The sequence below is a fragment of the Pongo pygmaeus genome, chromosome 13, assembly GCF_028885625.2.
Source record: "Pongo pygmaeus isolate AG05252 chromosome 13, NHGRI_mPonPyg2-v2.0_pri, whole genome shotgun sequence".
Taxonomy (NCBI): domain Eukaryota; kingdom Metazoa; phylum Chordata; class Mammalia; order Primates; family Hominidae; genus Pongo; species Pongo pygmaeus.
The window spans coordinates 84,511,949-84,537,666 of NC_072386.2; the positions used below are offsets into that span (position 1 = coordinate 84,511,949).

A 25,718-nucleotide genomic window follows, 5' to 3' on the forward strand; every position below is an offset into this window, starting at 1 on the left:
GGAAAGTTGTTTACTGAAACTAGAGGCAAGGGGACGAAGAGAACCAGGAAGTTAAACTTTAAAATGGAGAATCAAAGAATAAGAGAGCTGAACATACTGACATACTGATTCTTTGAAGAGAAACTTAGAGTTCACTATATCTAACATCTGTGAAAAATTGGTGAAAAGATATAAGCATCTAAGAGGCTTAGCATTTTAAGACAAAGCTTCCATATCTAGAATAGTGTCTCTTAGTCAAAAACTACTCATTGCATAAAGGGAAAGAGGTTTGTTTGTTATGATGCATGTTATTTGAAGCATTGAAATTGTGTATTTTATTATTTTTAAAATCGCATTTCCTGGTACTTTGTTATGCATCAGATCTGAATTATGTAGAAAAACCTGACCTATATGCAACATGACATTTAGGCATTTTTCCTAAGGGCTTTTGCCTGAGAGGAGAATTGTAACATGCATTATAGTTGTAACATAGATAGGGAGCTGGTAAGCACAATATGTTAGCTAATAAGAAACTAGTTAGCACCCTGTGAACCCAGAAAACCTGAGACAGGTCTCAGTTAATTTAGAAAGTTTATTTTGCCAAGGTTGAGGATTGTCAACGAAAAGAGTCTAACTCTGTAAAATATTTTTAGAGTTTTATTCTGAGCCAAATATGAGTGACCATGGCCCATGACACAGCTCTGTGGAGGTTGTGAGAACATGTGCCCAAGGTGGTCGGTGTACAGCTTAGTTGTATATATTTTCGGGAGGCATGAGACATCAATCAAATACACTTAAGAAATACGTTGGTTTGGTTCAGAAAGGGTGGGACAACTCAAAGCAGGGGCTCCCAGGCTATAGGTGAATTTAAACAGTTTCTGGTTGACAGTTGGTTGAGTTTGTCTGAAGACCTGGGATCAATAGAAAGGAAAGTTCAGGTTAAGATAAAGGATTGTGGAAACCAAGTTTTATTGTGCAGAAGAAGCTCTCAGATAGCAGACTTCCGAGAGAAAGTAGGTTGTAAAATGTTTCTTATGGGACCTAAAAGGGTGCCTGGCTCTTAGTTGATGATCTCCTGGATCTGGGAAGGAAGGAAGGAAAACAAAGGGGAAGGGGATTCTCTATAGAATGTGGATTTTTCCCACAAGAGACTTTGCAGAGCAATTTTAAGGTATGGCAAGGAAATATATTTTGAGGTTAAATGTTTTGATTTTCTTTCTTGTCTCATAATGTTATGCCAGAGTCAGATTGGAAAGTAAGCCACGATATATAGGGTTAAATAAAACCCATCTGATGAGAATTTATGGTTTGTAGGGCATGACTCCCCAGACCCCTTAGATAGGAATTTGGGCAAGATAAAAAAAATCAGAGCTTAGTCCTCAGGATGTGCCCATGACAGCCTCAGGAAGTCCTGACAACATGTGCCCGAGGCAGTTGGGATACATCTTAGTTTTATACATTTTAGGAAGACATGCGACATCAATCAATGTATGTAAGAAGTATATTGGTTCGGTCTGGAAAGGCGGAACAACTTGAAGCAAGGGGGGGAGGACTTAAACAAGAGAGGTTCCAGGTTACAGATAGGTGAGAGGGACAGTTACATTCTTTGGAGTTTCTGATTAGCCTCTCCAAAGGAGGCAATCAGATATGCATCTATGTCAGTGAGCGGAGAGGTGACTTTGAATAGAATGGGAGGCAGGTTGGCCCTAAGCAGTTCCCAGCTTGACTTTTCCCTTTAGCTTAGTGATTTGGGTGCCCCAAGATTTATTTTCCTTTCATAACCTCTTCATTGAATCTTAAAATTTTTTAAAATGTTTGTTGTGTACAGGAGACTTTGTTGGTTTAGGAATAATGATACCTACAGCATAGCATCAATTTGTGTAAGATTCCTGGTTTATTTAGGGGTTCACTCCTCATTGGAATTAAAACTTAAAAAATTTTTTTTGGTTGAGATATAGTTCACATACCATACAATCCAACCATTTAAAATGTACTATTCAGAAGATTTTATTATATTAACAAAATTGAGTGACCTTCACCATCATGTTTTCATCACTGCTAAAAGAAACCTCATACCCATTAGGAGTTATTCCCCATTCGCCCCTCTCCCAGCCCCTGGCAACCACTGATCTGCTTTTTGTCCTATGGATTTACCTCTTCTGGATATTTTATATACATGAGATCATATAATTTAACAAAAACGAAACATGTATCAGAAAAAATTACAGAGTAGGGGCCGGGTGTGTTGGCTCATGCCTGTAATCCCAGCACTTTGGAAGGCTGGGGCGGGCGGATCATGAGGTCAGGAGATCGAGACCATCCTGGCTAACACAGTGAAACTCCGTCTCTACTAAAAATACAAAAATTAGCTGGGCGTGTGGCATGTGCCTGTAGTCCCAGCTACTCGGAAGGCTGAGGCAGGAGAATTGCTTGAATCTGGGAGGCAGAGGTTGCAATGAGCCAAGATCACGCCACTGTACTCCAGCCTAGGCGACAAAGCAAGACTCCATCTCTAAATAAATAAATAAATAAATAGTAGGGAAATCCAGGCCTCTGTCCTTCCCCAAAAGCAACTAATGAGCTGGCAAAAACTGTCAGAATCACCTTTCGTAAAATTCTGGAATCTTGTCAAAACTGGAAGACTTGGTGAAGAAATAAGCTGCTGCTTAGTGGTGAGAGAGTACTATAACATTTCAGACTGCCTGGCTACCATTAAGTTGCCTGCCTCCCACCTGTCCATGAGGAAGCTCAGGCACAAAGACTTTAAGTCAACTTTCTTAATAAGCACAAAGAACCAAGGAAACCATGGACATGGAACTAAAGGAAATGAAGTCAACAGTTTTCAACAGAGAGTATCAGTATAGAAAACTTATTTTAAAAAGTATAATATGAGGCTGGGTGCAGTGGCTCACACCTGTAATCCCAGCACTTTGGGAGGCTGAGACTGGTGGATCACCTGAGGTCAGGAGTTTGAGACCAGCCTGACCAATAGGCTGAAACCCCATCTCTACTAAAAATACAAAAAAAATTAGCCGGGCGTGGTGGTGGGCACCTGTAATCCCATCTACCTGGGAGACTGAGGCAGGAGAATCGCTTGAACCCGGTAGATGGAGGTTGCAGTGAGCCGAGATTGCACCACTGCACTCCAGCCTGGGCAACAGAGCAAGACTCTGTCTCAAAAAAAAAAGAAAAAAAAAAAGGACTATAACTAGTAAGTATATTGAATTAGTAATAAAAAATCCTCCCAAGGGTCGGGCACAGTGGCTCATACCCGTAACCCCAGCACTTTGGGAGGCCAAGGCAGGTGGATCACTTTAGGTAAGGAGTTCAAGACCAGCCTGGCCAACATGGAGGAACCCCATCTCTACTAAAAATACAAAAATTAGCCGGGCATGGTGGCACGTGCCTGTAATCCCAGCTACTCAGGAGGCTGAGGCAGGAGAATCTCTTGAATCTGGGAGGCTCAGGTTGCAGTGAGATGAGATCGTGCCACTGCACTCCAACCTGGGCAACAGAGTGAGACTCCATCTCAAAAAATAAAAATAAAATAAAATAGTTAGAAGAAACTAGCTTGCACCAGGCAGCAATTTTTTTATAACAGCAGGAATGGACTAAGTCATCCACAGAGAAAATTGTTAGAGCTAATGAATTAACCAAAGTTGCAGGATACAAAGTAAACACACAAAAATCTGTTGTATTTCTGTACATTTGCAATGAACTATCTGAACAGGAAATTTAAAAAAATTATAACAGCATCAAAAAGAATAAAATACTTAGTGATAAATTTAACCAAGAAAGTAAAAGATAAAGAAAACTGCAAAATATTGCTGAAAGAAATTACAGAAGACCTAAATAAATGGAAAGACTTTCCATGCTTGGAATGAATTAGAAGATTTAATATTGTTAAGATGGCAATACTACCCAAAATGATCTATAGATTTAGTTCAATCAAAATTCCAATGGTATTTTTTTTCAGAAATAGACTCATACTGAAATTTATATGGAATCTCATGGTACCCTGAATAGCCAAAACAATCTTGAAAAAGAAAACAAAGTTGGAGGACTCACACTGCCTGAGTTTAAAGCTTACTGCAAAGCTATCATAATCAAAATAGTGTCATACTGGCATAAGGATGGATACATGTAGATCAGTGGAATAGAATTGACAGTCCTGAAAAAAAATCTCACATATATGGTCAATTGATTTTTTTACAAGGGTGGATGTTGAGATCATTCCATCAGAAAAGGGCAGTGTATACAAATGATACTTGGACAACTGGATATCCACAGCCAAAAGAACACACTTGAGATAAATGAAAGAATTAGAATGCCTCAGCAAGGAAATAAAAGGTTTTAAGAATAAGTACATGGAAATTTTAGAACTGAAATAAAAAGCTAGGGGATAGACTTACCAGTATATTAGCAGTAACAAAGAAATGAGTGAACTAGAAGATAGAACAGAGAGAAAATAGAGTGGAAAGAAAAATGAACAGAGCCTCAAGAATTGTGGGAGTACAACAAAAGATATAATATTTATGTCTTTGGAGGTCGGAAGGGGAAACAAAGGAGGGAAGGGCTGAAAAAGTACTTCAAGAAATAATGGCTGAAAATGTCCCAAATTTGGCAGGAAACAAACCTACAGATTTTAAAAGCTCACTGAGTAAATTTGGAACATGATGAACCCAATAAGTCTATGTCAGAATACATTACAAGTACACTTCTGAAGACTAAAGATGAAAAAATCATCCCGAAAGCAGCCAGATAAAAATTATGTTACTTATAGGGGAAAACAATTAGAATGCCAATGGATTTCTCATCAGAACTGATAAGAATTGGCTGGGCATGGTAGCTCACGCCTGTAATCCCAGCACTTTGGGAGGCTGAAGTGGGCGGGTCACCTGAGGTTGGGCATTCGAGACCAGCCTGACCAACATGGAGAACCCCGTCTCTACTAAAAATACAAAAAAATTAGCTGGATGTGGTGGTGCATGCCTGTAATCCCAGCTGCTCAGGAGGCTGAGGTAGGAGAATCGCTTGAACCCAGGAGGCGGAGGTTGCAGTGAGCCGAGATCACACCATTGCACTCCAGCCTGGGCAACAAGAGCGAAACTCCATCCCAAAAAAAATATATAGCTTACTGTGCCTAAAGTGCATAAACAATGTGGTTTATGCTGGACACTTGATTTCTTTATGAGATCTGGGCTTTTAGTATGTGCTAAGCAGAGGATGTCTGTTGACTAGCCCCATTAAGACTTCGGGCACTGAGTTTCTAATAGGTTTCTCTGATAGACAACATTTAACGTATCGCAAATTATTACTGAAAAATTACAGAGTCACGTGTGACTCTGTTGAGAAAGAATTCTTGGAATTTTGTGTCTGGTTTCCTCCAGACTTGTCTCTCAAACCATTTCCCTTTACTGATTTTGTTTTGCATCCTTTCACTATAATAATCATAGCCATGCGTATAACTATTGATGAGGTTTATGAGTCCTTCTAGTGAATCATCATACTTGGGAGTGGTACTGGAGTCTGATACAGTTTGGCTCTGTGTCCTCACTCAAATCTCAGGTTGAATTTTAATTCTCAATATTGGGGGAGGGTCCTGGTGGGAAGTGATTGGATCAGGGCAGTGGATTTCCCCCATGTTATTTTTGTGATAGTGAGTTCTTACGAGATCTGATGGTTTGTTTGTTTTTTTTTTTTTTTGAAGTTTCAATGTTTTATTCAAGTTTTTTTTAACTGATATTAACTACAGCATTTGAAGGGGAGGCAGTAATACCACACAAAATGCAAGACACTAAAATGTACCCATTAAACTGCTAAAAAACAAATTGAGTGGTAAGAATACGACAGAAGTCCAGTTTAGATTCTGAGTGTTGTCATCATGTGATTACAATCATACAGACTCTTCCAAGCTTACAGCTGGAGCTCCTGGAAGCTATTTCATACTCTGGTGCAAGGGCAAAGAAACACAACACAAGAAGGAGTAAGTCCTGAATTATTGGCTTCATCACATCTACCCTCTCCACCCCAAAATGGCAGAAAAGACACAGTGAACCCACCCTGCAGACCTTTTGGCGTAAAAGAGGTGAGGATGAACTGCGGTGGGAACAGGTCATGAAGCTCTGTCTAAAAAAGTCCCTTTCAGGTGAGTTTGTACACACAATCAAGCAATGAGCCTCTCATCAATTAGGGTTAGGAAACCAAGGTTCCATTCTCAGGAAATCACAATTTCATTCATTTACTCAGTATGAATTTACAAAGTATCTACATATTATCAGCTTCCACTTACAGCCATTTCTAGATAAAAAAGAAACTTGGCATCTCAGAGGGGCCACCATGTTCCCTCCAAGTCTACCACTGAAAGAACCTTTTTTGGAATTGGGTTTCTTCTGAACCCCTGAAAGGGTAACATCTTAAAGCTGAATCATCTTTAACTTGGGGGTCTAACATGATATTTAGCAATACTTGCATCCCAGACATACAACATTAAAAGATACACTAAATTCTGAAGGTTGCTATACTGCAAAATTTTTTTTGTATGTTTGTTTGTTTGTTTTGAAACGGAGTCTTGCTCTGTCACCCAGGCTGGAGTGCAATGGCGCAATCTCTGCTCACTGCAACCTCCACTTCCCGGGTTCAAGTGATTCTCCTGCCTCAGCCCCTGGTTAGCTGGGACTACAGGCGCCTGCCACCACACCTGGCTAATTTTTTGTATTTTTAGTAGAGACAGGGTTTCATTGTGTTAGCCAGGATGGTCTCGATCTCCTGACCTCGTGATCCGCCTGCCTCAGCCTCCCAAAGTGCTGGGATTACAGGCATGAGCCACCGTGCCTGGCCAAAAATAGTTTAAAATTAAACAATACAGTGTTCATTTATGCTTGAAATTCTAGTCCTCAACCAAGCTTGTGGCCACCAGCATTGACGTTCTTGCCATCCAGGAGAGCTGACAGTGTCAGTTTGATACTTGGCTTTAGGGTTTGGTTGTATCCTAAACCTCTCAGGCTGGAGTTGTTCATTTTAGCCGAGAAGCAGGCGTCAGGGTCGATCTGATACGTGGCTGCTATTCCGAAGCTAGTGTTACTGTTTCCTGCTGTCCAGGCGAGATTGACAGCAGTCTCCAACTTCTTGTTCACCTTTTAGTAAATGGAGCTGCCAAACTCTGTCCCATCACTCACTTTAGTGTGAAGCTGGAATTCATCAGTCTTGTAGCCAACTACACTGTTGCTCTAGGTCACTCGGGACTTTGCATTCTCAAAATTCATCTGGTAGCTGGCCAGCCAGCCCTCATAACCCAGCACCAGAGCACCCTGGATTTAGGGCCCAGCAGTGTCAAAATCCATGTCTGAGCCCAGGTTAATGTGCTGCTACTTGTACGCTGTCTTGATTTTAGCATTTTTTTTCCCCCAGTGTTAGGTGAGAAGGATGAATTGAAGGTCAGCTTCAGTTCACGTGCAAGCTGATCTTCCACAGTAACCTCAGTGCCTGGTGTGTTGTCAGTGTTCTATTTCTCTGTAAATGTCAGGCCATATTCAGTCCATCTGTACTTGGTTTCCAGGCTGCCCGTCACTTTGGTGGTCTCTGTGTTGGCTGAGCCGGAGCTTGTAAATTCCAATCCATTCTTCTCTTTTGTTTTCAAATCAAGCTTTATTAAGCCAAATCCATAGCCATTGGTGAAGACATCCCTGGCAGATTTGCCAGGATCTCATATGTGAGTAGCACAGCCATCTTCTCAGAGGTGGCGACAACAGGCTCAGAGGCAGCTATGACAGGGGCTCTGGTGCAGAGGCAGGTTTCCCTCATGCTGTTTTTGTGATCGTGAGTTCTCACGAGATCTGATAGTTTAAAAGTATGTAGCACTTCCCTTTCTTGCTCGCTTTTTCTCCTGCCACAATGTAAGATTTGCTCACTTCCCCTTCATCCTTCCACCATAATTGTAAGTTTCCTGAGGCCTCCCATCCATGCTTCCTGTACAGCCTGTGGAACTGTGAGTCAATTGAACCTCTTTTTTTCATGAATTACCCAGTCTCAGGTAGTTCTTTATAGCAGGGTCCCCTGAAACAATCAGGAAGAAAAGAACGTGGTAAGGAAGACATACAGGGTAAAGGTAGTAGGCATTGCTATTCTTCATGAATTTTCTAAATGTGTTGATGGCTGAAGCAAAGATTATCATATGGTCTGATGTGGATTTGAATGTATATAGAGGAAATGCTTAGGAAAATTATGTTTTTAAACAGAAAGAGTAAGGAGATGTAATGGGAGGTAAGTTCTATACAATTACTCAAACTGGTAAAATGGGCCAGGTGTGGTGGCTTATCCCGTAATGCCAGCACTTTGTGAGGGTGAGGCAGGAGGATTGCTGGAGCTCAGGAGTTTGAAACCAGCCTGGGCAACATAGTAAGACCCCGTCTGTTAAAAAAATAAAAAAATTAGCCAGGTGTGGTGATGCACACCTGTGGTCCCAGCAACTTGGGAGGCTGAGGTGGGAGGATTGCTGTAGACTGGAAGATTGAGGCTATAGTGAGCCATGATCATGCTGCTGCACTCCAGCCTAGGTGTCAGAGTGAGATCCTGCCTCAAAAAAACAACAAAAAAGCAAGCTGGTAAAATGATGACACCAGTAAATTATGATAAGCTATATATATGTAATGTAGCACCTAGAGCAACCACTTAAAAAGCTATACAATGGCCAGGCATGGTGGCTCATGCTTGTAATCCCAGCACTTTGGGAGGCCGAGGCAGGTGGATCACCTGTGGTCAGGAGTTCAAGACCAGCCTGGCCAACATGATGAAACCCCATCTCTACTAAAAATACAAAAATTAGGCAGGCTTGATGACAGGAGCCTGCAATTCCGGCTACTCAGGATGCTGAGGCAGGAGAATCACTTGAACTCGGGAGGCAGAGGATGCAGTGAGCTGAGATCATGCTGTTGCACTCCAGCCTGGGTGACAGAATGAGACTCTGTCTCAAAAAAAAAAAAAAAAAAAAGCTATACAGCGAAATACACTAAGAAACACTATAGGCAAATCAAGACAGAATTATAAAAAAGTTTGAGTAACCCATGAGAAATTTGTAAAGAAAACAAGGAGGCAAAAAGCCCAGAGAACAAACAAATAAAACTTAAATGGCAGACATTCCAACCAATAAGAACGGAATGCATATTCTTTTCATGTGCCTTTGGAAACATAGATGAAGATAGACATATCCTGGGCCATAAACCAACATAAAGCAAAAATTTCTTTAGTTAAAAAAGTTTTTTCTAATTTAAGTCATGTAATGTTGGTCATATCGATAGGCTAAAGAAGAAAAATCATGATTTTATCAGTTAATGCAGTAAGAGTTTAGCAGAATTCAACAACCATTTGTAAACAAAACAAACTCTCAGTACAATAGGAACAGAGGAGAATCTTCTAAAGATCTACAGCTAACATTCTTTTTAAAATTTTGGTAATACCTAACACAAAATTGACTATATACTTTTACAATTCAGTGGCCTTAAGTACATTCACATTGTTATACAACTATCACCACTTTCCAGAATTTTTTCATTATCCCAAATAGAAATTGTGTATCCATTAAACAATAACTCCCCATCCCCACTGCCCCCAGCCCCTGGTAACCTCTGTTTTACTTTGTCTGTATGAATTTGCCTATTCTAGGTACCTCACATAAGTGGAATCATACAATATTTGTCCTTTTGTGACTGGCTTATGTCACTTGGCATATTTTCAAGGCTTGTCTCTTAAAAATATCCATCAGAAGGTCCCTCCTTTTTAAGGCTGAAAAATACTCCATTGTATGTATATGCTACATTTTCTTTATTCATTCATTTTTATTCATTCACATTTTCTGTATTCATTCAGTTGATAAACATTCAAGTTGTTTCCAGCTGTTGTGAACAGTACTGCTATGAACATTGGTGTTCAAGTATCTGTTTGAGTCCCTACTTTCAATTTTTGGGGGTATATTCCTAGGAGTGGAATTGTTGGATCAGATGCTAATTATATGTTTAATTTTTTGAGGAACTGCCAAACTGTTTTTCATAGAAACTGCATTGTTTTACATTCCCATCGGCAATGTGCAAGTTTCCAGTTTCTCCACACCCTACAAAAATATGTTTTTTCTTTTTTCTGTTGGTAGTTATCCTGTTTGTGGAACAGTATTTTTTTTATTTAATTTATTTTTAATTAAAAATGTTTTTTAAACACCTACTCTGATTCTGATCTATGGAACAGTATTCTTTTTTTTTTTTTTTTTTTTTTTTTTTTTTTTGAGATGGAGTTTTGCTCTGTTGCCCAGGCTGGAGTGTAGTGGTGTAATCTCGGCTCACTGCAACCTCCGCCTCCCAGGTTCAAGCAATTCTCTGCCTCAGCCTCCCAAGTAGCTGGGACTACAGATGCTCACCACCACGCCCAGCTAATTTTTGTACTTTTAGTAGAGATGGTGTTTTACCATCTTGGCCAGGCTGGTCTTGAACTCCTGACCTCATGATCCACCCGCCTTGTCCTCTCAAAGTGCTGGGATTACAGATGTGAGCCACTGCATCTGGCCAGAACAGTATTCTTAATGGTGAAAGATTAAATGCTTTCCTTCCACGTTTGAGAACAAACCAAGGTTATAGCTGTTCTTACCACTCTCATTCAACATAGCGCTGGAAGTTCTAACCACAGCAATAAGGCAAGAAAAGGAAATAAAAGACATACAGATCATTAACAAAGAAATGAAACTGTTCCTATTTGCAGAGGACATGATTGTCTATGTAGAAAATCTCAAGTAACGAAGGGAAAAAAAGCTTTTAAAGCTAAGTAAAGTTTAGTCAGGTTGCCATATAGAAGATAAAACAGACAAACAATTGTATCATATGTCATAGCATGAACATATATGGTCACTGAAGTTAAAATACAGTATCATTAAAATTACTAAAAAAAAGAAGAAAGCTGAAGAAATTCTTAGGTGTAAATCTAACAAAACGTGTAGGGTCTGTTTGCAGAAAATCACAAAATGTTGATGAAAGAAATCATAGACTGTCTAAACAAATGGAGAGACATACTGTGTTTATGGATTTGAAGATCCAATATAGTAAAGATGTAAGTTCTCACCAAATTGATATACAGGTTTAATGGGAATCCTATCAAAATTTCAGCAAAGGCTTTTAGAGATATAGACAAGATTATTCTAAAATTTGCATAGAAAGGCATAGACACAGGCTGTTTTAGAATAGCTAAATCAACTTTTAACGTGAAGAATAAAGTGAGAGGAATCAGTTTACCTGATTTCCAGTCCTGCTGTGTAGCTGCGATAATCAAACTTGTGTGTTTGATCAGTACAACAGAGAGCCCAGAAATAGAACCAGCATCAATGTATGGAGGGGATTAATAGTCTTGAATATATGGAACCAGGTTTCAGGTTAAAAGCAGGAGCTATAAATCTCACTTGGGTGCTCTAGGACTGCTTCTTTCTGCCTTGACTATGGTTAGTGGCTTAAGTTGGTTAGTGGGCGTGGCTGGCTGTTGAGTGAGCAGGGATGTGTTTGTGTTACAGGCATTGATGGCCTTCCGGGATGTGGCTGTGGCCTTCACCCAGAAGGAGTGGAAGCTATTGAGTTCTGCTCAGAGGACCCTGTACAGGGAGGTGATGCTGGAGAACTACAGCCATCTGGTCTCCCTGGGTAAGGCTGGCCTGTTTAAGGTTTCAGATTCTGCTTGTGGGTATTTTAAGCTCTTACATAGCAAGCTGCCATGCTTCTGACTCAGAAAAACAGTTTTTTCCCCTATTCCGCCAGAGAATGCCTGGCTTTCATAGTGCAGTTTTATGTGTGCGTGTGTGTGTGTGTGTGTGCACATGCTGTGAGCGTGTGGTGTGTCTGACACTGCATTTTTCAGGCCTGTTTACCCTGGCTGGGCTCCTCCTCTAAGGTTAACTTCCTTCAAAAGGAGGAATATTTTTATTGACTCAAGCACAGGGTAGAATCAACATATTGCCTTTAGGTCTAGGATCCCCTCCCTGTATGCATCCTTTCTTAGCATTCAGACATAGTTTACTCCACCCCTGCACCTCCCTACCACTTTCTGGGTTTATTGCATTTGTGGGTTGGCTCTGAGTTCTGAGATAGCCTCTTAAGCCACTAACTCAAGATCACCTTGGTTTTTTTTCCTGTGAGTAGGAATTGCATTTTCCAAACCAAAACTCATCGAACAGCTGGAGCAAGGCGACGAACCTTGGAGAGAGGAGAACGAACATCTTCTGGACCTTTGTCCAGGTGAGTGGGAAGCCCTGGGCAGGCGAGGGTGCAGGGCAGTGAGGAGCTCAGCAGGTAAGGAAGGAGGGGCTGTCTTTGAGGTGCTAGGAGGAAGTTCTTCTTCAGGCCTCCTAGGCCACTGGTAAAGGCTGCATGGCACTGCCTGCCTTCCCCACTGTGTGCCTCCCCCCAGGACAGGGCACCCCTGGCATTCCATCTCCTTCCTCCATCAGGGAGCCTCACTCCTCACTTGGCTTCCTTTCTCGAGCACATTCAGGATTTCTCCATTCTTGGGCTCATGTGGTTGGTATGATCTTCAAAACAGTACCTGTCCTTTGAGACTAAGTCCCTGCCCCTGGGGTTTTTTTTTTTTTTTTTTTTTTTTTTTTTTTGAGACAGAGTCTCGTTCTGTCACCCAGGCTGGAGTGCAATGGCATGATCTTGGCTCACTGCAACCTCTGCCTCCTGTGTTCAAGTGATTCTCCTGCCTCAGCCTCCTGAGTAGCTGGGACTACAGGTGCCTGCCATCATGCCCAGCTAAATTTTTTTATATTTTTAGTAGAGATGGGGTTTCACCTTATTGGTCAGGCTGGTCTCGAATTCCTGAGCTCAGGCAATCCATCTGCCTTGGCCTCTCAAAGTGTTGGGATTACAGGCGTGAGCCACCACGCCCAGCCAGTTTCTATTCTTAACCTGGTAGCTTTTTTGTGCATCATTTCTATCTTGTAAATTCTCATAACTTTGTTTCTTTTGTCATAGATTATTTAAGATTACAGCAAGGTATGAAAAACTGTACAATGAGTAGGGTTGGGGCAGCCCTATAGCCTAAGAGATAGCATGTTATAAAACCAGGTAATAGCCCCATACTTTTCCTAATTGTGCCTGTTCCTCCGCCTCTGTTTTCTGAGTTAGCATTCCATGACTGTCTTTATCCTTTTATTCCATCCGATGGGTTCTTCACTCATACAGGGTGTTGTTTTGCATGTCTGTAAACTTCTCTGCACATGATGTTATTAAGTTGTTTCCAACTTTTTGGCTATGAAATAATCTTGCTCTGTATTCTTGTATGCCTCCTTGGGAATACATCCAAGAGTTTCTCTTAAGATATAGACCAGCCAGGTGCAGCAGCTGACACCTGTAATCCCAGCACTCTGGGAGGCCGAGGCAGGTGGATCACGAGGTCAGGAGTTCGAGACCAGCCTGGCCAACATGGTGAAACCCCGTCTCTCTTAAAAATAGAAAAATTAGCTGGGCGTGGTGGCGCATGCCTATAATCCCAGCTACTTGGGAGGCTGAGGCAGGAGAATTGCTTGCATCCGGGAGGCGGACGTTGCAGTGAACTGAGATTGCGCCACTGCACTCCAGCCTAGGTGACAGAGCGAGACTCCATCTCACAAAGAAAAAAAAAAAAGATATATACCTAGGTGTGTAGTAGCTGGTTCACAGGCATGCATAGCCTCAACTTATATAAGTTATGCCAACTTGTGTTCTGAAGTGGACATGGCAGCTTATGCTCCCAGCAGGAGTCTATGAGAATTCTTGTTGCACATCCTCACCAACATTTGGGATTGTGAGACCTCATGTTTTATCCATCTATTCAGCTGGAAGTGAAATCTCAGAGGGGTTTTTAAGTTGCTTACTAGTGAGCATGAGCATCTTTTCATATGTTGCTTGGCCATTCCTGTTTCCCCATCTGTGATTTGACCATTCAAGGTGTTTGCCTACTTTTCAATGGGTCTCTTCTTTTTGTTATTGATTTGTAGAAATCCCATATAAATTATGGAAACATTTAGGTCTTTAATCTAACTGGAATTAATTTTATATGAATGCTGGGAGACAGAAATAAATTTTTGCCTGCTTTATCTTCTTTCTTGTTTATTTTCATGGTTTCCTGGCATTTTATTTTTGTTTTGTTTTTTGCTTTTAAATATAACTATATAGCTGGTATTACACTATGTAGCAACTGAGTGCTTTTGTCTTTTTAAAAGCATTTCATTATATAAAAATGAGCTGGGCACAGTGGCTCACGCCTGTAATCCCAGACTTTGGGAGGCTGAGGTGGGCGGATCACTTGAGGCCAGAAGTTTGAGACCAGCCTGGCCAACATGGCGAAATCCCGTCTCTACTAAAAATACAAAAATTAGCCGAGCCTGGTGGTGCATGCCTGTAATACCAGCTACTCGGATGGCTGAGGAGTGAGAATCGCTTGAACCTGGGAGGCAAAGGTTGCAATGAACTGAGATCACACCACTGTACTCCAGCCTGGGCTACAGAGTGAGACTCTATCTCAAAAAAAAAATAAAGTAAAATAATGATAAAGATGTTATTAAGATACAGCAATTAAGGTATATTATAAGATATGTTTTTAAGGTATAATAAACTACACTTATTTAGGTGTGAAATTTGGTTAGTTTTGGCATATGTATACATGCATGAAACCACTGCCACAACTAAAGTAACAGGCATGTCTGTCATCCTTGAAAATTTTCTTTTGCCTCACTGTAATCCTACCTCCCACTCCTTCCTGTCCTCCCCTGTACCTGGGCAACCACTGATCAGCTTTCTATAATTATAGATTTGTCTGCATTTTCTAGGATTTGTATAACTGGATTATACAGGATACAACTGGATTCTTCACTCAGCATAAGTATTTTGAATTTTATCTATAATGTGTATATCAATAGTTTATTAATTTTTATTGCTGAGTATTCCTTTATATGTCTAGGTCACATTTTAATACTGACCTATTAAAAGGTATTTGGGTTTTCATTTTTGACAAATATAAATAAAGCTGTTTTAAGCATGCAAGTTTTTGTGTGAATATAATGCTTTCATTTCTGTTGAATAAATACCTGGGACTGGAATGGCTGGGTTGTATGATGATGGATACAATATATATTCAACTTTTGAAGAAACTCACAAACTGCTTTCCAAAGTGGCTGCACCATTTCACATTCCCACAGCAGTGTATGAGAGCCCCAGGTGTTCCATATCTGTCAAAACTTGGCTTGGTTATTAATTTCAGACATTGTTATAGCTGTGTAGTGAGTGGCATCTTACTGTGGTTTTAACATTTTCTTAATGACTGATGATGTTGAGTATCTTCATGCGCTTATTTGCCACCTTGTATCTTCTTTAGTGAAGTATGTTTTCACATCTTTTGCCCATTTAAAAATGTGGTTTCTTATTTTTGTATTATTGGGTTTGAGAGTTCTTCAGATATTCTGTGTAGAAGTCCATTATCAGATATATGATTTACAAACATTTCTTCTGTGGTTTACTTTTTATAATCTTAATAGTGCCTTTCAAAGAGAAATTTTTAATTTGGATGAAGTCTGGTTTTCAATATTTTCTCTTGTGAATTGCAGTTTTGGTAGTGTATTTAAGAAATTTTAGTCTAAACTAAGGTCAAAAAGATTCTCATTTTTTTCCTTTAGTAATTTTACAATTTTTAATTACATTTAGGTCTATAAGACTATTTTGAGTAAATGTACTTCATAAAAGATCTGAATTTATGTACTTTTTTAGGGGAGGAAGGGCACACAAATATCCAATTTTTCCAGCACCACTTATTGAAAAGACTACCCTTTTTTTACTGAATTTCCTATGTATCTTTGTGGAAGATCAGTTGACCATATGTGATAGGTCTATACCTGGACTCTATGTTTTTTCTGCTCCTCTGTTAGTGTTTCTATGCCAGTACCACAGTTTTGATTACTATAGCTTTATTAGGTCTTGAACTCACTGTAAATCCGCCATCTTCTTTGGGAAGCTGAGGCAGGTGGATCACAAGGTCAGGAGTTCGAGACTAGTCTGGCCAACATAGTGAAACTCCATCTCTACTAAAAATACAAAAAAACTAGCCGAGTGTGGTGGTGTGCACCTGTAATCACAGCTACTCGGGAGGCTGAGGCAGGAGAATCCCGTGAACTCGGGAGGTGGAGGTTGCAGTGAGCCGAGATCGCACTATTGCACTCCAGCCCAGGCAACAGTGCGAGACTCCATCTCAAAATAAAATAAAATAAAATAAAAAATCCTCCATCTTTGCTTTTTTTTGAAAGTTCTTTTCGTTATTCTTCGTTTTTTCATATGAATTTTAGAATCAGCTTGTCAGTTTTTAACAAAAATGCCTGCTGAGATTTTGATTGGGATCGAGTTGAATCTGTATCAATTTGTGGAGAACTTACACATAAATAATACTGTGTCTTACAGTATGTGAACACAGTATAGCTCTCCATTTACGTAAGACTTCTTTCATTTTTGTCGGCATTGTTTTGTCATTTCTGGTATACAGGCCTTACATATCTCTTGTCAGATTTGCCCCTAAGTATTTCATATTTTGATGCTATTTTTAAGTGTCAATTTTCAGTTGTTTATTGATGGTATATAGAAATAAAATGGATTTATGTATAGTGATTTTGTATGCTGTAATCTTGCAAAACTCACATCTTTTTCCACTGGAATATTTTAACATGAAGGACCTTCTCTGTATTCCAGATGGAATGTGAATGGCAATCCCTAAAGCTGCTGAAGTTCCCTCTTGCAGATATGATCTTACTGACTCTAATCAATGATACAAAGAGTTTTTCTTAGGAATAGTATGGTCAAAAATAAGAAATATATATTTTGTGATTAAAAATAGTTAACAAATAGAATAACATATAAATCAGTATTGTATTTATAATCGTCTGCCTTGACCCAAGGGTCTTCTGTTAAGTAGTTTAATTCCATTAAATTGTTCACTTCTGTTCTGATAGGGCGCTTGAAACCCTGATTCAGTTTCTTGCTATGGGTTGTTACTTGCCAGGTACATTTATGATCAATGCTCTTAAAAATTTGTTCCAGGGGCTGGGCGCGGTGGCTCACGCCTGTAATCCCAGCACTTTGGGAGGCCAAAGCAGGCGAATCACTTGAGGTCAGGAGTTTGAGACCAGCCTGGCCAACATGGTGAGACCCTGTCACTACCAAAAATACAAAAAATTAGCCAGGTGTAGTAGGTGCGCCTGTAATCCCAGCTACTCGGGAGGCTGAGGTGGGAGAATTGCTTGAACCCAGGAGGTGGAGGCTGCAGTGGGCTGAGATAGTGCCACTGCACTCCAGCCTAGGCAACAGTGCAAGACTCCTTTAAAAAAAAAAAAAAAAAAAATTTGTTCCGGGAGACTAAATTTCTAATCTGAGTTAAAAAGCAGTAGTCATTAAACAAAAGTAAGGTAAAAAAGATAAACTAGCCATGGATAAGAAAATGCCTTATTTTTCTCTTACCGAATACTTTGCTTATTCACTGCAGCAAACAATTTCAGAGATGATGAAAGCAGACTTTGCTATTGAGGGTTGTCCCATAATGACTCATAAGAACTTAGTCCTGCCGAACGCAGTGGCTCATGCCTATAACCCCAGCACTTTGGGAGGCTGAGGCAGGCGGATCATGTAAGGTCAGGAGTTCGAGACCAGCCTGGCCAACATGGTGAAACCCTGTCTCTCACCTAAGGTCAGGAGTTCAAGACCAGCCTGGCCAACATGGTGAAACCCGATCTCTACTAAAAATACAAAAATTAGCCAGGCATGGTGGTGCACGCCTATAATCCCAGCTGCTCAGGAGGCTGAGACAGGAGAATTGCTTGAACTAGAGGTTAAGGCAGCCAAGATCGCACCACTGCACTCCAACCTGGGCAACAGAGCGAGACTCCGTCTCAAAAAAAAAAAAAAGAACTTAGTCCATAATTACCTAGGAGTTATGGTATCAACTTATGGAAGCTGAAAGCACTGCCAATTTCCAGAGCCTTTAATTTATACCATCATGGGAATTAGTATTATCTCCAATTGGCAGCCTATTTAAACCTAGAAACAAAATTTTTTGAAAAAGTCAATTTGTATAGTTTTAACAGTTTTTGTGCATGGATAAGAATATGCTTAAGCCAAAATATGTATAATCCCTGAAACATCTTTATGCTAATAAGAAGTCATCTATTATTAACCTTCAAATGCTGAGCTTCTCCTTAATTCACCAGATTTTTAAAAAATCCTGGATTGTTGAGCAAAACAGTGTACGCAGTGTTGTGCAATGCTATTCGGGGAATATACTTGGCTGCAGTCTGCCCAGAGGCTAGAGGACAACACCCTCATTTGCCAGGAGGGCAGCATCAGGGATTCCTCTTCTTCAAGAGGACTTAAGGGTGTCCATACAGTTCAGGAGACAACTCACATCAGGCCGATATGGAAGCTCCCTGGCCTAAAGCCTATTCCACACAGGAACCAGTATCTCTTGCTACAGCTTATCTGATTCGTGGGTGCCCCTTACTTCAGTCACCACAGTCAAGGAAGCCCAAAGCATGGCTCCCCTTCAGATGCTTACATCTTATTTATAGCACCTTCAAGATCATAATCAGTCTGTTTCTTACTGCAGCTCAGACACCAAGTTCTTGGCTCTTGCATAAACAGCAGGCCAAACAAATGTTTCTCAGGCAAAGTTTTAATAGGCTTGAGCTGGAGCAAAAGCAAGGGAGCGGCGCCCAAGAAAGGAAGATAAGTGTGTAACTCTACTTGCAGCAATTTATAGAGCTGAAGCTGCCTGTGATGCTTTTTTGAACCTTTTAGTTTGGCTGATAGGACTAGTTTGTAGTGTGGGTTTTCTGTGCTGCAATAGAGCATGTAATATGCCCTTGTGGGTTGGAAGATAGGTCTTTGTTGTGAACATCTGAAGAAAACTGCTGGGCAGGTATTACAATCCACGGTCACCTGTGGTGATTCTGACCAAGACTTTCTCTCTAGCAGAGCCTAGAACAGAATTCCAGCCAAGTCTTCCCCACCTGGTGGCCTTTTCTAGCTCGCAGCTCCTCAGACAATATGCGCTAAGTGGCCATCCCACACAGATCTTCCCAAGCTCATCTGCAGGAGGTGACTTCCAACTAGAAGCTCCAAGATGCTCTAGTGAAAAAGGAGAAAGTGGAGAGACAGAAGGCCCCAACAGCTCATTAAGAAAGAGGCCAAGCAGAATTTCTAGGACATTCTTCAGCCCACATCAAGGTGACCCAGTAGAATGGGTAGAAAGGAACAGAGAAGGAGGAATAGACCTTCGCCTGGCCCAAAGGATGAGTCTTGGGGGGTCAGACACAATGTTGAAGGGAGTAGACACTTCAGAATCTGGAGCAGTCATACGTGGAAACTATAGACTGGGACTTAGCAAAAAGTCAAGCCTGTTCAGCCGCCAGAAGCATCATGTGTGCCCTGAATGCGGGAGAGGCTTTTGCCAGAGATCAGACCTTATCAAGCACCAGAGGACACACACCGGGGAGAAGCCATACCTGTGTCCTGAGTGTGGGCGTCGGTTTAGCCAGAAGGCCTCCCTCTCCATACACCAGAGGAAGCACTCGGGGGAGAAGCCGTATGTGTGCAGGGAATGTGGGCGACACTTCAGGTATACATCCTCTCTCACTAATCACAAGAGGATTCACTCCGGGGAGAGGCCCTTTGTATGTCAGGAGTGTGGGCGAGGCTTTCGCCAGAAGATAGCCCTCATTCTACACCAAAGGACGCACTTGGAGGAGAAGCCCTTCGTGTGTCCTCAGTGTGGGAGAGGCTTTTGCCAGAAGGCATCACTCCTCCAGCACCAGAGCTCACACACAGGGGACAGGCCCTTCCTGTGCCTTGAGTGCGGGCGTGGCTTCAGGCAGCAGTCACTGCTCCTTAGTCACCAGGTCACACACTCAGGAGAGAAGCCTTATGTCTGTGCTGAGTGTGGGCACAGCTTTCGCCAGAAGGTCACTCTCATCAGGCACCAGAGGACACACACAGGGGAGAAACCTTACCTGTGCCCCCAGTGTGGGCGGGGTTTTAGCCAGAAGGTCACCCTCATTGGACACCAGAGGACACACACAGGGGAGAAGCCCTACCTGTGCCCTGATTGTGGGCGTGGCTTTGGTCAGAAGGTCACCCTCATCAGACACCAGAGGACACACACAGGGGAGAAGCCTTATCTGTGCCCCGAGTGCGGGCGTGCCTTTGGCTTTAAGTCGCTACTCAACCGACACCAGAGGACACACTCAGAGGAGGAGCTTTATGTAGACAGGGTGTGTGGACAAGGACTTGGCCAGAAGTTACACTTTATCTCTGACCAAAGGACACACTCAGGAGAGAAGCCCTGCATTTGCGATGAATGTGGGCGCGGCTTTGGCTTTAAGTCTGCCCTCATCCGACATCAGCGGACCCATTCTGGGGAGAAGCCGTATGTCTGCAGGGAGTGTGGGCGTGGCTTTAGCCAAAAGTCTCACTTGCATAGACACAGGAGGACCAAGTCTGGGCATCAGCTCCTACCCCAAGAGGTCTTCTGACCTTTCCTTTCCCCGTGAGTGTGAAGCTGGCAGAAATCACTAGTAAATGCTTCAGTTTCCTGAAATGGAATGGAAAAAAAAATGTTGCTTTCTTTCATCGATCATGAGATAGTTGATTCTTGGTTTACTTTCTATATTCGCAATTTGTCTTGGCTTGCTAGGGGTTCCATAACAAAGTACCCCAGGCTGGGTGACTTTGACAACAGAAATATATTTTCATATTTATGGAGGCTGGAAGTCCCAGATGAAGGTACTGGTAGGTTTGGCTGCTGCTAAAGCCTCTCTGCTTAGCTTGTGGATGGCTGCTTTCTGGCCACGTCCTCACATGGGCTTTTTTCTGTGTGTATGCTTTCCTGGTGTGGCTTCCTCCTCTTCTAGGGACATCAGTCATTTTGGGTAGAGCCACAGCCACATGGCCTCATTTAACCTTAATAACCTTCTTAAAGGCCTTGTCTCCAGATACAGTCACACTACACGGTTGGAACTTCAACGTATGAATTTTTGGGAAACCCAATTTAGTCTATAACACTCCACTTCCAAAGTTCAGGTCCCTCAGACATTCAAAATACATTCACATGATCCCAACAGTCCCAAAATTCTTTACCCATTCCAACTTCAACTCTAGATCCAAAATCTCATTTAAATATCATCTAAATCAAATGTGAATGAGACTTTAGGTACAATTCATCCTTAGGCAAAATTCTCCAGGTGTGATCCTGTGAAACCAGACAGATTATCTGCTTCCAAAATATTATACAATGGTGGGACAAGCAGAGGCTGGACTTCCCCATTCCAAAGGAGAGACATGAGAAAGAAATGAAGAATGATGGATCCCAAGCAAGTCTCAAACCTGGCAAGGCAACTTCCATTAGATTTTAAGTCTCGAGAATAATCCCCTTTGGCTCAGTGCTCTGCCCTCTGGGCCAACTGGATTGGCAGCCCTGCTTTTTAGGCTCACGGGAGCTGCAGTGTCGCTCCCTTGGCCCTTGGCAGCGGCTCCTGGCCCACTGAAATTGAGGAGGAGACACACTTGCCCTCTAGACCTGTACTCTCTGGGCCCATTAGAACCTTTGAGAATCACATTCTTCCCTTTTCTTGAAGATTAACGTATGTTTGCAACTGGATAGCTCTATTGTACCTTCCTGTAGAATCCCAGAAGTCTAACAGCCTGCCTTCATTTTTGTCCTGTCTCTTTTCTCTATTCAGTTCAAGCTGGCAGCATTTCTGGTGAGACAGTTAATTGGTTCCATTCAGACCTATACTAATCTCTTTATCACATGGTTGTCCAGCCACACCCTAGTGTTCTTTCAAGAACATACTTTCTCATTTTTTGCAATGCGGACAGGCTGAGAATTTTCCAAATCTTTAAGTACTGGTTCTTTTTTGCTTAACAGTTCCTTCGATTTATCTTTCTCCTCTCATATTTTACTATAAGCAGCAAGGAGAAAACAGACTCCACTTGCATCACTTTGTGTAGAAATATCACCTGAATATTCTGCACTGCCTCACTCACAATTTCTATACTCCACAAAACACTAGAACGCAATTTGGGCAAGTCCTTTGCAAGGATTCCAGTTTCCCATTACCCATGCCTCATTTCTGTCTGAGACCTCACCACAATCACCTTAAAATTAAAAAAAAAAAAAAAAACAAAACACACATTTTGTAGATACGGGTTTTTGCTGTGTTGCTTAGGCTGGTCTCATACACCTGGCCTCAAATGATCCTCCTGCTTTGCCCTCTCAAAGTGTGAGCCACCACACCCAGCCCAGAACCTTTAACATCTACATTCCTACCAACAGTGTTTTAAAGGTCATCCAGGCTTTTCCTAACATGTGCCTCAAAACTCTTGCAGCTTCTTTCTACCAAGTACCCAGTTCCAAGCCACTTCCACATTTTAGGTTACAAAGCATCCCAATCACAGTACCAAAATCTGTATTAATTTGCTAGGGCTGACATAAGAAAACACCAGACTGGGTGCCTTCAGCAATGGAATATTTATCTTCTCACAGTTCAGGAAACTGGAAGTCCTAGAATGAGGTGTTGGCAGGTTTGGTTTCTACTAAGGCCTCTCTCCTTGGCCTGCAGATGGCTGCCTTGCCTCTGTGGTGTCACATAGCTTATTCTTTGTACACACACTTTCTTGGTGTCTCTCGTTAAAAGGACACTAGTGATACTGGATTAGGGCAACACCCTAAAGACCTCATTTTAACCTTAATTACAACTTTAAATGTCCTGTATGCAAAAACAGTCACACTGGGGATTAGGGATTCAACATATGAATTTGGGTGGGGAGGGGCACAATTTAGTCCATAACACTCTGCCTTCTGGACTTCCAAAATTCCTGTCTAGTCGTGAGCACCTGCCATAAGAGTGCTCTCCTGAATTCCTTTCCTTTCTCCATAAGTGTGAAGATGGCAGAAATCAATAACAGATGTTCCACTTTCCTGATATGGAATGGAGAAAAAAGAGTTGCTTTCCTTCATTGATCATGAGATAGTTGGTTTATGCTTTACTTTCTGCACAGTGCTCCTTTGTATTTTATGGTCTTTTGTTTTAATAAACTGCTTCTCTACAAAGCTGCATACCTGGCTATGTACCTCATTCACTGATACTTTGAGGAGAACCCCAAGGCATTCAACCTCTTCGGAGACATGGAGGAATTACTCTGTGTATTTATTCTAGACTACTGTCCTATGGGACAAGGATATTATGGTCTTCAACCTCACCTCTTCCTAAGTCTTCCATTGTCTGTGATGAGAGCCACTGGCCACACGCTCACCTTCCCTGATGCCAGATTGAAGGGCATTTATTCACATCCCTGTCATGTTAGCTATGCCTGCGTGCCAGTGATCCAGCCCTTCAGCCACAACCTTCCTTAAAACTCCAGTCAGGAGCTAAGGCTCTGAAGCCACCCACCCTTCTATCCAACCCAAGACACTGCCCCCTTAGCTATAGTCGCTCCTGTTCCCTGATCCCCAGAGCCCAAATGCCCCAGATCCTGACAAATGCCTACACCAAGAATGGCCCTGGCCCTGTTCCTTCAGCACCGAGTGTTTACTGCCTGGTCAGTCTCCCCAGTGCTTGGAGCCACTGCTGGCTCAGAGGGGTTTCTCACCAGAATGAAAAGAAAGAGATTTTAGTTTGGAAGAATTTGCCTTGAGAGGATAGATGAAAGAAGAATGACAGATGGAGGTTACTGACCCCAGCATCTCAGCTGGAGACGGTCTTCGGGTTAGCTTTGGTGAGGATGCCCTGAGACCACTGGGGACAGCCCTTATCAACACATGTTCACTGAAGCCATTTTGCCTCAGTGAGTTATCCAATGGCCAGAGCTGAAGTCACAAGGGAAGCATGGTGTGTGTGTGCGTGCACGTGCACACGCATATGTGTGGTATGGGATCATTTCATGCCAGCAGTTTAAAAATTTCTACTGAGAATATAAATAGAAATAATAACCATTCCAGCATATATATTGACCTTGTACTTGAAAGTGTTTTTCCATAATGGAAGTTTCTATGGCCATTCACCCAAAATGGACCTGATAAATGATATATAAATAAAAAACAGGCTGGGCGCAGTGGCTCACACCTGTAATCCCAGCACTTTGGGAGGCCAAGGTGAGTGGATCCCTTGAGGTCGGAAGTTCGTGACCAGCCTGGCAAACATGGCAAAACCCCGTCTCTACTAAAAATACAAAAATTAGCTGGGGCATGGTAGCAGGCGCCTGTAATCCCAGCTACTCGGAGGCTGAGGCAGGAGAATCACTTGAATCCGGGAGGCGGAGGTTGCAGTGAGCCAAGATTGCGCCATTGATTCCAGCCTGGGCGACAAAAGCAAGACTCTATCTCAAAAAAAAAAAAAATGTGTGTATGTATGTATGTGTGTGTGTATATATATATATACGTGTATATATACACATATATACGTATATATACGTATATATGTATATATTATACATATATACGTATATGTATATATTATACATATATACGTATATGTATATATTATACATATATACGTATATGTATATATTATACATATATACGTATATGTATATATTATACATATATACGTATATGTGTAATACGTATATATGTATATATGGAACTTTTTAATAATATCTCTGCTAGATACATCTGAAACCTCCCTTTTAGGTAAAAATGGTGATGGAAGAAGGGGAAAAGAATGATTTGATTGGGTTAATAGAAAACCACACCAGAAACGAATATTAGTGTTTTATGGAAATAAGAAATCTGTGCCTGGCCAGGTGCAGTGGCTCATGCCTGTAATCCTAGCACTTTGGGAGGCCAAGGCAGGCGGATCACGAGGTCAGGAGATTGAGACCATCCTGGCTAACACGGTGAAACCCCGTCTCTAATACAAAAAATTAGCCGGGCGTGGTGGCGGGCGCCTCTAGTCCCAGCTACTCAAGAGGCTGAGGCGGGAGAATGGCGTGAACCCAGGAGGTGGAGCTTGCAGTGAGCAGAGATCACGCCCCTGCACTCCAGCCTGGGCAACAGAGCGAGACTCTGTCTCAGAAAAAAAAAAAAAAGAAATCTATGCTTAACACTACTACACAACATTCAGCTATAGGCCTTTTGAAAAGAAAAAAAATACCACCAAAACATCTTTAGGGTTACTCCATTTGAACTCTGGAATATAATAGACCTGGCTGTTAATACCTAAAAACAGCACAAAATGAAATATAAAATTAGTGACTCCAGGCCGGGCACGGTGGCTCACGCCTGTAATCCCAGCACTTTGGGAGGCCGAGGCAAGTGGATCACCTGAGGTCAGGAGTTCAAGACCAGCCTGACCAACATGGAGAAACCCCGTCTCTACTAAAAATACACGGTGGCGGGCGCCTGTAATCCCAGCTACTCGGGAGGCTGAGGCAGGAGAATCGCTTGAACCCAGGAGGCGGAGGTTGCTGTGAGCCGAGATCGCACCATTGCACTCCAGCCTGGACAACAAGAGAGAAACTCCGTCTTAAAAAAAAAGAAAATTAGTGACTCCAATTTTGGTAACATTGGATTAAGATAAAATGTTTAGGAATAAGTTTAATAAAGAATGTTTGAAACCAACAAGTAGAAAACTATAAAGCACCAATGAAACCAGAAATAGACTTCAATAAATAGAAAGGCATCCTCTCTTCTTGGTGAGAACATCT

The 25,718-nt window shown here is 41.9% G+C and overlaps 1 protein-coding gene and 1 pseudogene across 9 annotated transcripts in view; one reads left to right on the plus strand and one right to left on the minus strand.

Annotated features, from left to right (window-relative positions):
- Window positions 1–23,975, plus strand: part of ZNF169 (zinc finger protein 169) — a 44,777-nt gene extending 20,802 nt beyond the window's left edge. For 3 of the 9 annotated variants that reach the window (XM_063649691.1, XM_063649692.1, XM_063649693.1), the window contains exons 3-5: window positions 11,522–11,648; window positions 12,144–12,239; window positions 18,987–23,974. In XM_063649691.1, the coding sequence (XP_063505761.1) occupies window positions 11,522–11,648; window positions 12,144–12,239; window positions 18,987–20,545 (1,782 nt within the window). In that variant the 3' untranslated portion in view covers window positions 20,546–23,974. Of the gene's footprint in view, window positions 1–5,883; window positions 5,966–5,999; window positions 6,128–11,521; window positions 11,649–12,143; window positions 12,240–18,986 lie in introns of those variants that run through there. The other 6 variants (XM_054500494.2, XM_054500495.2, XM_063649694.1 and 3 more) reach the window with 3 other exon arrangements.
- Window positions 6,855–10,627, minus strand: LOC129044404 (voltage-dependent anion-selective channel protein 1-like; annotated as a pseudogene).
- Window positions 23,976–25,718: the final 1,743 nt, after the last annotated feature.